This window comes from Heterodontus francisci, chromosome 5 (genome assembly GCF_036365525.1).
Source record: "Heterodontus francisci isolate sHetFra1 chromosome 5, sHetFra1.hap1, whole genome shotgun sequence".
In the NCBI taxonomy this organism is placed as follows: Eukaryota; Metazoa; Chordata; class Chondrichthyes; order Heterodontiformes; family Heterodontidae; genus Heterodontus; species Heterodontus francisci.
This window is the reverse complement of record NC_090375.1, coordinates 68,320,336-68,335,462: the sequence shown is the minus strand read 5'-3', so window position 1 is coordinate 68,335,462 and position 15,127 is coordinate 68,320,336. Positions and strand designations below refer to the sequence as shown.

The 15,127-nt window shown below is 43.1% G+C and overlaps 1 protein-coding gene across 1 annotated transcript in view; it reads left to right on the top strand.

The window, feature by feature from the left end:
* LOC137370259 (uncharacterized) overlaps positions 1-15,127 on the top strand; it is a 323,712-nt gene that overhangs the window by 130,910 nt on the left and 177,675 nt on the right. The window contains exons 24-26 of the mRNA XM_068032638.1: positions 2,179-2,284; positions 9,832-9,918; positions 13,626-13,691. Coding sequence (XP_067888739.1) covers positions 2,179-2,284; positions 9,832-9,918; positions 13,626-13,691 — 259 coding nt within the window. The remainder of the gene's footprint in view (positions 1-2,178; positions 2,285-9,831; positions 9,919-13,625; positions 13,692-15,127) is intronic.

The window sequence follows — 15,127 nt, the reverse complement described above, 5'->3', positions numbered from 1 at the left end:
GATTTCATGGCAGGGTGGTTGGAGAATTGGAGCGGCAGTGGCTGCCATGGAACCCGACGCCGGGATTGCCGGGCCTGATCTTCCCGCCGGCAGAGAGGTTCCGTGGCGGCACCTCTGCCGCTCTGTGACAGGATCCAACTTTAAATATGTAAAATACCTCTCTGCATAAATTTATATTTAATTCCCTGCGATTTTACCTTCAGTTCCCAATCTTGAGCATGTCATGCGGCACTCAAGTGCCTTCACTTTCCTGTCCAGGAGAAGCTGGCGCCAACGAGGTGGGGAAGGGATCAACTCTGCATTATTTAGTGTATGGGGTTGTGAAGGGGTCAACTCTTACTTAGAACTGTTTACAGGACTGGCAACTGTTTAAAAGTGGCGACAGCACCTGCTCTGGCATCAGGTGACGCCGTCGCCAAGGTTGCCCCAACCACGTGATGGGCGGGGGTGGGGGGAGGGTTTGGGAGGCAGCTGCTGTCAATATGTTAAGTGGCCGCCCACTGTGTAATCGCGGCGGCTCAGCTCCCGTATGTGGCGGCTGCCATTTTCTGCACCCGCCATCGCACCCGGCGGCGGGACAACAAATTCCAGTCCATTGTTTAGCAATGATTAATACATATCATGCCATTAAAAAGGATGCTTAGATTGAATTGGGCAAGCCCTAACTTTCTGTGATGAATTCAGTCCAAATCTATGATGAAAGTACACAAACTTCAAACCACTCAGTTTATTTGAATGGGGAGCCAGACAGCGAGATGTTTTTACACAGCTTATACCAGAGCGGCACGACTTGGACAGTAACTTCTAGATTGTCATGTGTAACATCTTCTGCACTCGCCTGAAGTCCTTGTCCAATTTACGAATAAATATTGGATACGCTGTTAGTTGCACTGTCATTTTTACAGTAAACTCTGGCCCATTATGAAAGTGTCTTGTACTTTCAGAAAAATTGACTTTTTAAAAATTTTACCTCAGATATACCTGCAGTATTTTTTTTTTAAATGCAACACAGGACAAAATACAAGGATGTGAATCAGTTACAGAAATTGAATGACAAAAGCTCATCAATTTGAAATATTTCTCTTTCAACAGATACCTGCTGAGTATTTCCAGTATTCTGTTTTCATTTCAGATGCTATTCAATTCTTTGAAATACTCAGATTTCCCCTTCAAATTATAATTCTTCATAATTACTCTATGGCTTCTAGAATAGACAGCTACAAATGCATGATCTACTGATTCCACCAAAGCACTCAAAAGGGAATTCAGTAGTGCAGTGAGGAATATATATTTGGGACAGGAAAACTGTAAGAATAAGTTGAAAAATTATTTTGAACTGGACAGACTGAATCCTCAGGCTGAGTTTTGCCCGGTTGGTCACGGTCCCAACGTTGGCCTCAATTCTGGGTCGGAAACCCGGAAGTGACTATGGCCGCAATCTTCCCAGAGGTGGCCAATTAAAAAAGCCACCTCTGGGAGCCTGTCCAATAAGGTATAGCGACCGGGTTCCAGCATCAGGAGGTCCATTTAGCGTGGTCTGTGCATAGGGCTGCTGGCCACCTTTGCAGTTATGGGCTGTGTTGAGGGGGCAGCAGCTGGTGCGGCAGCAGCACAATGAAAGTGCCTTCAGGAGGAGGGGAGTGGCTGCCATTGCAGCAGGTACAACATGAGTGGAGACATCAGTCTCCATGAACTGGCTGCAATGGCATAGCTTCTGCTTGGGGGACCTGAGTGTTGCAATTTACTGCCGGGAACTTAATGAAAGGCCTCAAATGTATCGCATCTTGGAATTCGCGCTATGAAGCCAGCTCAGCTGCATTGCTGGGCTCCTGACACAATGGGGGACCAACATGCCATCGGGAAAATTTCAGTTCATTGCCATAATAGGGACCAATTGCCTTATTAAATAACCTAATTGGCTACCCACCCCTTTCGGGTGGGTAGCTGTCGCCACGGGGAGGCCACCTCCAGGGAAAGCACACGGAAGCGGGAACAGGTCATGGAGTAGGCCTGATGGGATTCCATCAATGTTTCCACATTATTCCCCACCTCCAAAGCTGCCTCTGCGGGACTGGGAAAAATCAATCCCTCTTTTGTTATTCTCACATTTTTGTGTACTTGTTGATCAATGACTGTCATTATTTATATCAACTATGCTGAAAAATTACTTTTTTTCAGGCGGAAGACTCTGCCCTGGTTGTACTATGAAAGTGAATATGGTTTACCATCTAGAATTCTTAATCAAGAGCCATTTCAAACAGTATTTCATTTTAAGGAATTTCCAGTAAGTACATCAATTTTTATTTTAGTATGTTGACCCATTGATGAGCCAACCTAGAGTGAAAATAAATTAAAATAGTATTGTTAATGGATTTACCAGCAAATATTAAGGATTTAGTGGCTCCAGAGCTTGGTTATTTGCAAAGCAAATGTAACTTAGCATTTTACTTTGTCATGATAGGTTGTATTAGAATTTTAACGCTTAAACATTGCTAGCAACTCGGCTGAGTGAGAGCTGCCTTGTCAAAACTGCTCACCAGCACATGCCACTATAATGACACTATAAAGAAAGAAAAAGCCTGGGGGTTAAATTGAATAGCCCTTGAAAACAGGTGTGGGAAACCACAGTACGCAATTAAACCGCACCTGTTCATTATATTGCAGGTAGCACACTTATCTCAGATAAAGAGCATTTGTATGATTCCCTAGGTGATGTTCTGAGGAACATCCCAAAAGGCGAGAGGCTATTCATCCTGGATGACTTCAACGCACATGTTGGGGCAGACAATGATTCATGGCCAATGTGCCTCGGTCATCATGGGTTGGGCAAGATCAACGATAATGGACAAAGCCTTCTTGAGCTTTGTGCCCTGAATGAACTCTGCATCACCAACACCTTCTTCCAGGGCAGACGTTGCTGCAAGGTATCATGGCGTCACCCAAAGTCTGGTCATTGGCAGCAACTAGACCTAGTCATCACGACAAGCTGCGATCTGCCCAGTGTTCTTCACACCCACACCTACCACAGTGCAGATTCTGACACTGACCACTCTGTTATCAGCAGCAGAGTGAAGGTGCACCCCTGAAAGTTCCACAGCTCCAAACACGATGGCCCGCCATGCATCAGCATCCCTTACATAAGCAATGATGCCAAGTACCAGCACTTTGCACTGTCACTCACCAAAGCCTTAATGGAAAGCACCAATGCTGGCATCGCTGAAGCTTGGAAGTCATGAAGCTCAATCATCTATGAAGCAGCAGAAGCATCATTTGGTAAAGGTGGAACCTGCAACAAGGGCTGGTTTGAGACCTACTCAGCTGAGATATGTGTCCTTGATGCAAAAAACAAAGCCTACATGATGCACAACATAAACCCAACAGCTAAGACACTGCCTGACCTGAAAGTAGTTAAGACAGCCATGCAAAGGAGAGGAAGATTCTGTGCAAACAAACACTGGATCAGCTTATGTCAAGAAATTCAAACTGCATCTGACAAAGGAAATCTGCAAGCTATGCACTTGGCCTTGCCATCACCAAAGTTGCTTCCCTGAAGTCGGCAGATGGTGAAGTACTGAACGACATAAGTAAGCAGATGTCTCACTGGGCAGAACAGTATTGTGAGCTGTACTCCTGTGAGTCGGACATCTCCCAGTCTGCGCTCGACGCTTTCCCGCAGCTTCCTGCCATGCATGAGTTAGATGAAGAGCCCTCATCACTGGAGCTTAAGAAGGCCATAGACCACTTAGCGAACAGAAGGGCACTGGGCAAGGTCGGAATCCCAGCCAAACTGCTAAAGCACGGAAACTCCCATCTATTGCCATATCATTATGACTTTCTCCTTCTGCTGGAAAGTTGGCTCTGTTCCACAGAAAATGCGTGATGCTAAAATCATAGGAACATAGGAGCAGAAGTAAGCCATTTGGCCCCTCGAGTCTGCCCCGCCATTCAATAAGATCATGGCTGATCTGTCTGTGTTTTGAATTCCACATTTCCATCTACCCCTGATAATTTATTTATTTTATTTAGAGATACAGCACTGAAACAGGCCCTTCGGCCCACCGAGTCTGTGCCGACCAACAACCACCCATTTATACTAACCCTACAGTAATCCCATATTCCCTATCACCTACCTACACTAGTGGCAATTTACAACGGCCAATTTACCTATCACCTGCAAGTCTTTTGGCTGTGGGAGGAAACCGGAGCACCCGGCGAAAACCCACGCGGTCACAGGGAGAACTTGCAAACTCCGCACAGGCAGTACCCAGAATTGAACCCGGGTCCCTGGAGTTGTGAGGCTACGGTGCTAACCACTGCGCCGCCCCAATAATCTTTGATTCCCTTGCCTAACAAGAATCTATCCACCTCCGCCTTAAAAATATTCAATGACCCCGCTTCTACCACCTTCTGAAGCAGAGAGTTCCAAAGTCGCACAACCCTCTGAGAGAAAAAAAATTCTCCTCATCTCTGACCTAAAAGGGCGACCCATAATTTCAAAACAGTGCCCCCTATTTCTGGATTTCCCCACAAGAGGAAGCATCTTTTCCACGTCCACCTTGTCAAGACAATTCAGAATCTTATAAACTTCAATCAAGTCTCCCCTCACCTTATAAATTCTAGTTAAAACAAGCCCAATCTGTCCAACCTTTCCTCATGAGACAACCCGCTCAGTCACAGTAGCCCAGCAAACAGCTGGCTAACAAAGCAGCAGGATTATTGAGGCGCTGCCCAGGGAGGGTGGCACTGGCTCCATGAAACATAAACCTGCTGTCCTGTCTCGGGATAACAGCGTTCCTGCTCCCAACGCTGTCATTCCACCACTGCCCGTACAGTTGCCTGTCAGCCAGCTATCTCCGGCTGCTGCGGCCCAGTCCAAGATGGTGTCGTCTGAAGCCGGGTCTTCTAGGCTCAAAGCTATTCGAGGATATCCTTGAACGTATTCTGCAATCTCCTCAGTTGAAAGCCAGCAGCCTTCCATCACCCATGCTGTGGCCACTGAGGAAGCACTTCATAGGAGCACTAGGTTAAGTAAAGGCATATGGAAGACAGGCATAAGGGTGATTTGTTTAATTTTGTCTGCATTATTTAATGAGTGAATTTGTAAAATTTGATTTGCACGTGAATTTTCTGGTGGCGTCTATTCTTTTGTTGCCGGAAAGAGGACAATATGATGGTCACTGATAGAGGAAAGGTAAGAAGTGTGGGTCTGTTTGTGAATGGGGAGGTGCAGTTGAGTTTACTGGTATTGCTCATGAATAATCTGATCACATAGAGCCTGGTCTGAAATGGGTGTCGATGTTGCAGTCTCCCTTCCTCTTCCTGATCCTCCACTTCCTTTTGCAGTTCCTTCCCATTCAGTTTCTCCTCCTCCTCTTCCACTTGCTCCTGCTCCTCAGCTTCTCACTTGATAGTTGGTGACAAGAACCGTTCCCTCACAATGGTCAGGTTGTGCAGCACACAGCATATTACTATAGATGTTGATACCCACTCAGCTGAGTACTGCAGGAGTCCTCCAGAGCAATCCAGACAGTGGAAGCATTGCTTGAGGATGCTGATGGTGTGCGCTATAATGTTCCTTCTGGCAGCATAGCTCTCATTGTAGGCCTGCTGTGTACATGAGCCAGGTCGATGAGAGGTTGACCTCACCACTGAACATCAAGCTACTGACTACAGAACTGTCACTGGCCTCATCTCCTTTGAAAATCTTCCTTCTAGAGCTTCGAACCTCATAGTCTCGCTACCTCGTACAGCCCACTTTTACCTCCTTCCCAAAATCCACAAACAAGACTGTTCTGGGTGACCCATCTTTTCAGCCTGTTCCTGCCCCACTGAACTTATTTTTTCCTATCTTGACTCTATCTTTCCACCTCTGGTCCAGTCTCTTCTCACCTACATCTGCCTCCTCTTCACTATGGTCGTCCAACCTCTCTACACCTCCATCCCCCAACAGGACAGTCTGAGGGCTTGCGGCTTCTTCCTTGAACAGAGGCCCAAACAGTCCCAATCCACCACCACCCTCTTCCGCCTGGCTGAACTTGTTCTCACATTGAACAACTTCTCCTTCAACTTCACTCACTTCCTTCAAGTAAAAGGTGTTGCGATGGGTACCCACATGGATCCTAGGTATGCCTGTCTTTTTGGAGAATGTCGAACATTTCTTGTTCCAGTCCTACTCAGGCCCCTCCCCCAACTCTTTTTCCAGTGCGTTGATGACTGTATCGGTGTCGTTTCCTACTATTGCCCCAAACTGGAAACTTCATCAACTTTGCTACTGATTTCCACCCTTCTCTCACCTTTACATGGCCCATCTCTGACACTTTCCTTTCCTTCCTCGACTTCTCTGTCTCCATCTCTGGGGATAGACTGTCCATTAATATTCATTGTAAGCCCACCGACTCCCACAGTTACCTCAAAAATATTTCCTCACACCCTGCTTCCTTTAAGGACTCCATTCCATTCTCCCAATTTCTCAGTCTCTGATGCATCTGTTCTGATGATGCAGCCTTCCACAACAGCGCTTCTGATATGTCTTCCTTTTTCCTCAACCGAGGATTCCCCCCCCCCCCCCACTGTTTTTGATAGGGCCCTCAACCGTGTCTGACCCATTTCCCTCACTTATGTCCTCACCCCTTCCCCTCCCTCCCAGAACTGTGACAGGGTTCCCTTTGTCCTCACTTTCCACTTCACCAGCCTAAACATCCAAAGGATCATCCTCCGCCATTTCTGCCACCTCCAGCGTGACCACCAAACGCATCATCCCCTCCCCTCCCATCTCCTGTCAGCATTCCATTGGGATTGTTGCCTCCGCGACACCCTGGTCCACTCCTCCATTACCCCCGACACCTTGTCCCCTTCCCAAGGCACCATCCTTGCAATCACAGGAGTTGTAATACCTGCCCTTTTACCTCCTCTCTCCTCACCATCAAAGGCCCCGAACACTCCTTTCAGGTGAAGCAGCGATTTACTCGTACTTCTTTCAATTGAGTATGCTGTATTTGCTGCTCACAATGCAGTCTCCTCTACATTGAGGAGACCAAAAGCAGATTGGGTGACTGCTTTGCGGAACACCTCCACTCAGTTCAAAAGCATGATCCCGAGCTTCTGCTTACTTGCCATTTCAACACAACCCCTGCTCTTATGCCCACATTTTCATCTTTGCCCTGCTGTGGTGTTCCAGTGAACATCAACGCAAGCTTGAGGAACAGCACCTCATTTTCTGATTAGGGACTCTACAGTCTTCCGGACTGAACATTGAGTTCAATAATTTCAGAGCATGACTGGCCCTTTTTTATTATTATTTTATTTTATTTTGTTCGTCATATTTTTTACCATGTGCCTGCCTTAAACCATTTTTTTCATGTTTGTGCTTTTGGCTAGGGCTGTTCATTATTCTGTCATTGACGATCTCTGCACTAATGCTTTGTCCCTCACTACACCATTATCACACTCTTGTTGCCTTTTTTCCATGACCTCCATGTCAGTTAATCTCTCTGGCCCTCTGTACTGTCACACACCTTCCCTTTTGGTCTCTTTTATTATACAAGAAATGCTGTCCTAGCTCTGCATTGAAGTTGCGTTTATGGCTGCAGCAGTTGACAACATTTCAGTTAAGGCTTCTTTTGTGAAGCAAAGACACCTCATGCATTAGTCCATATGGAAGTCGAAGTAAGATAATTGCTCCCTGAAGACCCTCGGCAGATATGGTCTTCTGCTGACTGCCCTGCTTCCTTTCCTCCTCCTCTCTCTTCAGTAGCTTGTCTTCCTCTGTGCAGCCTCTTTTCATTCTCAAATTCCTACCAGGCCATCCATGTCCGAAAGCAACTTCTTTCATCACATTATTTTAAATGACAAAAAATACTTCAAGGCGAGCCAGAACACTTTCTGTAGAGAATTCAAACTTTAGCCAAGTATTGGAAAGCTCCAAGAACACATACAATTGCACAAATGGACAGAAATAATCCAGCAACTAACCTATAAGTACTTCACGATCCGTTTAAATAACACTAATCAAGTGTCTTTAATTTTGTTGAACATCATGTTTGGATGTGAGCGGTTGAGACAGAGCTGGAGTGTGGAGCTTAAAAATGGCAGGGTGTCTTCAAATCAGGATTACATACTGATTGCATCATCATCACCCTGTTCTGCATGTGTGCATTGAAATGCTTTTACCAAGATGACATCCTGCGCTTGCTTGTGCATCTGGGACTCCATTTTCTCCTTTTCGAGCCTTTTGTGACCATGCAGCACCTAAAGAAGAAAAGCGTACATGGCCCTATTGAGCTACTAATTTACTTACATAGCACTTTCCATGGATCCCACAACTATTCCAGTCAATGAAATACTTTTGAGCCATATAGAAACATAGGAGCAGAAGTAGGCCATTCAGCCGTTGAGCCTACTCCGCCATTCATTTAGATCATGGCTGAGCATCTACCTCAACGCCACTTTCCCGCACTATCCACATATCCCTTGATGGCATTAGTATCCAGAAATGTATCGAATTTTGTCTTGAACATGCTTAATGATTGAGCTTCCACAGTCCTCTGGGATAGAGAATTCCAAAGATTCACCACCCTATGAGTGAAGAAATTCCTCCTCATCTCTGTCTTAAATGGCCTACTCCTTATTCTGAGATTATATCGCCTGATTCTAGCCTCACCCCCAGGGGAAATATCTTATCTGCATCCACCCTGTCAGGCCCTGTAAGAATTTTGTAAGTTCCAATGAGATCACCTCTCATTCTTCAAAACTCTATAGTAATATAATCTGTAGTCAAACGTGACAACCAATTTGCACATAAGATTCCACAATGAAATCAATGTCCAGTTAACTGGTTTTTAGTTGTGGATTGATTGATTTTAATTGAGAGATCTTTGTTGGCTAGGACACAGCAAAATTCTCTGGTCACTTCAAGTAGCTCGATAGGTTCCTTTCCATCCTTCTGCGAGGGTAGACGTGGCCATTGTGGCCATTCAAAACACTCACCTATGACAATACAATATTCCATCAGTACAGCATGCACTTTAAATACAGAGGTTTACCCAATTCATTATTTGGGAAGTCCTTCTGTAATATTTAGGGTTGAATTAATGAAGGCTTGTGAGGGGGAATCTTAACTCAAAGCGCACAATCGGATCTCTGCAGCCTGCCCATAGTTACCGTTATCATGCCAAAGGAATTTTGAGGCTTGGACCTCATTTACATTGCCGTGGTTGTGGAGGACAGAAAATTGGCCAAATCCCACACTGGGCTGATAGTTGGGGCCTGGAGAGGGGAGGCCATCCCCCTCTCTTTTCCCTCTCTCTCTCCCCCTTCTTCTCTTTGCCAGAATGTTATTCCTTCTGCATAATATTCCCGCTACTTAACTATATAACGCATAAATAAGCACACTGATCTAAAATACAAAATCTACATTATTCATATTTTCTACAATTATGATGATTATTTCTTATTTCAAGACACACAGGCATATACAATGATTTGAAAGACACCAACACAAGTAGAAATACAGTTATGAGAAGGTACACAATTATTTTTATTATTAGCAATGTCATAGGGCAGTTAGCAGTATAGTTTTCCCTTTCTTCTGAAAGTCCATATCGACAACATCCATAGACACTCCCCTATCCACCTCCTATTGACCTCCTTAAAAACGTCAACTAGGTTAGTCAAACATGTCCTCCCTTCGCAACTAGATGTTGGCTTACTTTGATCAGCTTTTACTTATCCATATGCATGGTACCTTTAAACTTAAACAGAAGAAAATGCTGTAAACTGTGATTGTGGTTTCCTGTTTCTTGTTCTTTATCATTTACGTTTCACTGCTTACAGCATATGGAATTAAATTTTGTTGTTGCCAAATATGATGGACGAGGTTATTTTCTTAACTGGGAAAAAGTAACTGGAGGTACTCTACAGGTAAACTTTCTAAAATATTTACTATATGAAGTGTGGTTTAAGTGCTTTTTTCTCAAATGAAAAGCCTGTTAAATTTCAAATTTTAAGTATTGATGTCTCAAAAAAGATCTGAGCTGATTAATAACTTAATGATCTCCACTTAAACTCTATCAAAGTTATTTGTCAAATTATTAATTAGTTAATGAGTCCTATTTAACCCAATTTTTTTTCTTTGAAACGAAGCATTTTAAAATAATATTTGTGATTCTCCTTTAGATTAAGAAAAACACATCATTATTAATATTTCCTGTTTCCAAAACGCATATGTATGATATAATATTAAAGTGAATGTTTGTATTCTTAGACCTCTTTTTACTTTTAAATTATTAGAGTCACAGAATCATTAAATGCAGAAGGAGGCCATTTGGCCCATCGTATGCACACTGGCTCTCTGAAAGAACAATTTCCTCAGTTCCATTCCCTTGCCTTCTCCCCATAACCCTGCACACTCTTCCTTTTCAATATAACTGTCTAATTCCCTTTTGAATGCTTCAGTTGAACCTTCCTCCACCACATTCTCAGGCAGCGCTTTCCAGACCTTAACCATTCGCTGCATGAAAAAGTTTTTCTCATGTCACTTTTGCTTCTCTTACCGAATACTTTAAATCTGTACCCTCTCATTCTCGATCCTTTCACGAGTGGGAACAGTTTCTCTCTATCTACTCTGTCCAGACCCTTCATGATTTTGATTACCTCTATCAAATCACTTCTCAACCTTCTCTTCTCCAAGGAAAACAGTCCTAACATGTCCAGACTATCTTCATAACTGAAATTCCTCATCCCTGGAACCATTCTCGTGAATCTTTTCTGTACTCCCTCCAATGCCTTCATGTCTTTCCTCAAGTGCGGCGCCCAAAACTGGACGCAGTACTCCAGCTGAGGTCAAACTAGTGTCTTATACAAGTTCAACATAACTCCCTCGCTCTTGTACTCTATGTCCCTATTAATAAAGCCCAGGATACTGCATGCTTTATTAACCGCTCCCTCAACCTGTCCTGCCACCTTCAATGACTTATGCACATATACACCCAGGTCCCTCTGCTCCTGCACCCCTTTTAGAATTGTACCCTTTATTTGATATTGTCTGTCCATGTTCTTCCGACCAAAATGAATCATTTCACATTTCTCTGCATTGAACTTCATCTGCCACGTCTCCCCATTCCACCAACTTGTCTATGTCCTTTTGAAGTTCTACACAGTTCATAATGCTTCCAAGTTTCGTATCATCTGCAACTTTGAAATTGTGCCCTGTACACCAAGGTCTAGGTCATTAATATGTATCAGGAAAAGCAAGGGTCCCAACACTGATCCCTGGGGAACTTCACTACAAACATTCCTCCAGCCTGAGAAACATCCATTAACCACTACCCTTTGTTTCCTGTCACACAGCTAATTTCGTATCCATGTTGCTACCATCCCTTTTATTTCATGAGTTACATGTTTGCTCATAAGTCTGTTGTGTGGCACTGTATCAAATGCCTTTTGAAAATCCATGTGCACCACATCAACAGCATTTCCCCCATCAACCCTCCTCAAAAAACTCCAGCAAGTTAGTTAAATATGATTTTCCCTTAAGAAATCCATGCTGGATTTCCTTAATTAACTTGCATTTGTCCATGGGACTATTGATTTTGTCCCAAATTATTTTTTATAGAAGTTTTCTCACCACTGATGTTAAACTGACTGGCCTGTAATTGCTGGGCTTATCTTTACACCCTTTTTTGAACAAGGGTGTAACATTTGCAATTCTCCAGTCCTCTGGCACCCGCCCTGAGTCTAAGGAAGACAGAAAAATTATGGCGAGTGCCTCTGTGATTTCCACCCACACTTCCCTCAGTAGCCTTGGAGGCATCTCATCTGGTCTGTTGTTTTATCCACTTTAAGTATAGGCAGCCTATCTAATGCTTCATCTTTATCAATTTTAAACTCCTCTAGTGTCTGACTTACCTCCTCTTTCAACATTGCCTGGGTTGCATCTTCTTCCTTGATAAAGACAGATGTAAAGTATTCATTTAATACCTCAGCTATGCCCTCTGCCTCCATGTGTAAATCCCCTTTCTGGTCCATAATCGGCCTCATTCCCGCAGATTTAAAAATATATATTTGTTTACAGTCCGCACCAATTAAAACAACCATGTTTAAAACTAGCAGTCCTTCATATCAGCCAAAAAGCAATAATTATTATTCATTTGCACTGGCCCAAATCTTGCAGTCAATGATGAAGCAAGGGCGCTCACCATGGCCACTGACTTCAAGGAAAGTTGCTCACAAAGATCTAGTGATCTCTGTGGCACAGACATCCTCTTTTCCGATGGCGTTTTAAATCTGGTGCCAAGTTAAGGCGATGTCCTGACATGCAGCAGTAGTGCTGTCAGCAAGCAGGGTAAACAGTGAATCATATTGAAGTATTCACACAGATAGCAAACCAGAAAGTTATCGTTCACTTTAAATTTTACATTTTCAGATAGCAAAATAAATTATTAGGATTGGATTAAGATAGAAGCTAAAATAAAGATAAACTTTTAAAAGAATATTACTTAAAAATATGCAGAATATTTTATTATAATGGAGAAATTTGACTGTCCAGAAATATAAATTTGGCTTTTCGAGGCCAGTTACACCTAATTCAACAAGGTGTAACTTTTTCAAGGGTCTTTGTAGCGAGACTAAAAGAGTAAAAGCAAGAGTAAAAGTTCTCATCAATTTATAGATTTCCCCTTAATTGCAGTCTGGGGAACCTGAACAGCATATCCTCTGGAGAAGCGCAGAATCACTGACAGTAACCTCTGGATTTCTCTGTTATTTTGCGTGTGTGCGACCTCCCAAAGTTGCTCTTAGTTTCAGTGGAGTACTGATGGTGAACATTGACAGTTTTCTGTCATTACCACTGCAAAATCCAGGCCATTAACATCAATTTCAAAAGTTTTTGGTTAAAGTGTCTTATGTGTTCCAATTATTTTGGGCAGAAATAACCATAAACGGTTTCCCGAATCAGAACCAGAATCAAATGAGTGATGTACACATGAAAAACTGTTGCAACTATTAAAAAAAGTATTTACTTATCAAAAATAAAACTTCATGCACAATAATGCCAGCAGCCAAGGATTAGTGCCCTAATTAAGTTTGGGTATTTTAAATGAATGGCAAGTACTTCTCCCTGCTCCTCCAGTTTCCTGATGACTCCAGCCAGAGTGAGGTTGGCACTGCAGAGCTCAGCGTCCTTGTCAGGTCAAGACTCCAGAAGTAAGGAGGTTCATTCAGGTAACAGTTCAGAGAACCACAGATGCTCACGAGCGCCGACAAATAGCACGTGAATGTCTTAATGGGAATTCCTGATCCTGTTTACAAAATTCAGCAGAATCCAAACCCCAGAATAACAGCAGCAGCAGTAGTTAGGAACCAAGGGCAACAGTGAGGGACAAGTTAGAAAAAGGAACAATGAATTTTTGGGGAAGTGATATTTTCCTCTAAAACATAAAACATAGACACAGTTCATACCGTGTAATACTGGCCATCACATAGAATAGATAAATCATGTTTGCATGAACGCATCACTATAAATGGTAGGAATTCTATGTATATATGTGTGTGTGTGTTTGTGTTTGCGTGTGTGCCTGCAGGTGATTTTCTTGGATATTTGTGTATTTTTTATATATTCATATTTACAGTTGTGCCCAGATACCATGACTAGGCTGAATGCTGCTTATATCTTTGGAATCACGTATCAGCAAAAAGTGAGTGTCACCTCTATGTATTTATTAATAATTGATAACAAACATCTTATTTTATTTATTTAGAGATACAGCACTGAACCAGGCCCTTCGGCCCACTGAGTCTGTGCCGACCATCAACCACCCATTTTTATACTAATCCTACACTAATCCCATATTCCAACCACATCCCCACCTGTCCCTATATTTCCCTACCACCTACCTATACTAGGGGCAATTTATAATGGCCAATTTACCTACCAACCTGCAAGTCTTTTGGCTGTGGGAGGAAACCGGAGCACCCGGAGAAAACCCACGCAGACACAGGGAGAACTTGCAAACTCCACACAGGCAGTACCCAGAATTGAACCCGGGTCGCTGGAGCTGTGAGGCTGCGGTGCTAACCACTGCACCACTGTGCCGCCCCTTATGCTATATTTCATCTATGGGAATAGAAACTGAAGCCTGTTTATTTCACGCTTTTCAAGAAATGAAAATGGAGAAAACAGGCCAGTTAGCCTGACATCAGTCATCAGGAAAATGCTGGAATTCATTATTAAGGAAGTGGTAACAGGGCACTTAGAAAATCATAATACGTTTAAGAGGGGTCAACATGGTTTTATGAAAGGGATATTGGGTTTGACAAATCTATTAGCGTTTTTTGAGGATGTAACTAGCAAGGTGGATAAAGTGTGTTTAGTATATTTGGATTTTCAAAAGGCATTCGATAAGATGCTACAGAGAAGGTTTTTGCACAAGATAAGGACTCACAGTGTTTGGGGTAATGTATTAGCATGGATAACAGATTGGTGAAAGGACAGAAAACAGAGTAGAAATAAATGGGTCATTTTCAGGTTGGCAGGCTAATAGTGGTGGGGTGCCGCAAAGATCAGAGCTGGGGCCTCATCTATTTACAATCTTTAATAATGACAGATGAAGGGACCGAGTAAAGTATCCAAATACAAAGCTAGGTGGGAAAGCAAGCTGTGTGGGTGGAACATGGAGACTGCAAAGGGATATGGATAGGTTTAGTTAGTGGTTAAGAAGATGACAGATGGAATATAGTGTGGGTAAATGTGAGGTTATTTACTTTGGTAGGAAAAGAAAAACAGAATATTTTTAAAATCGTGACAAACTATTCGATGTTGGTGTTCAGAGGGATTTGGGTGTCCTTGCACAAAGAACACAGTTAAACAAAGAAAGTTAACACAGAAGTACAGCAAGCAATTAGGAATCCAAGTGGTATGTTGACCTTTATTGCAAGGGGATTGGAGCACAAGAATAATGAAGTCTTGCTGCAATTGGGGAGGTGGTGGCATAGTGTTAATGTTACTGGATTAGTAATCCAGAGGCCCAGACTAGTGCTCTGGGGCCATGGGTTCGAATCCCACCATGGCAGATGGTGAAATTTGAATTTAATTGATAAATCTGGAATTTAAAAAAAAGCTAGTCTAATGGTG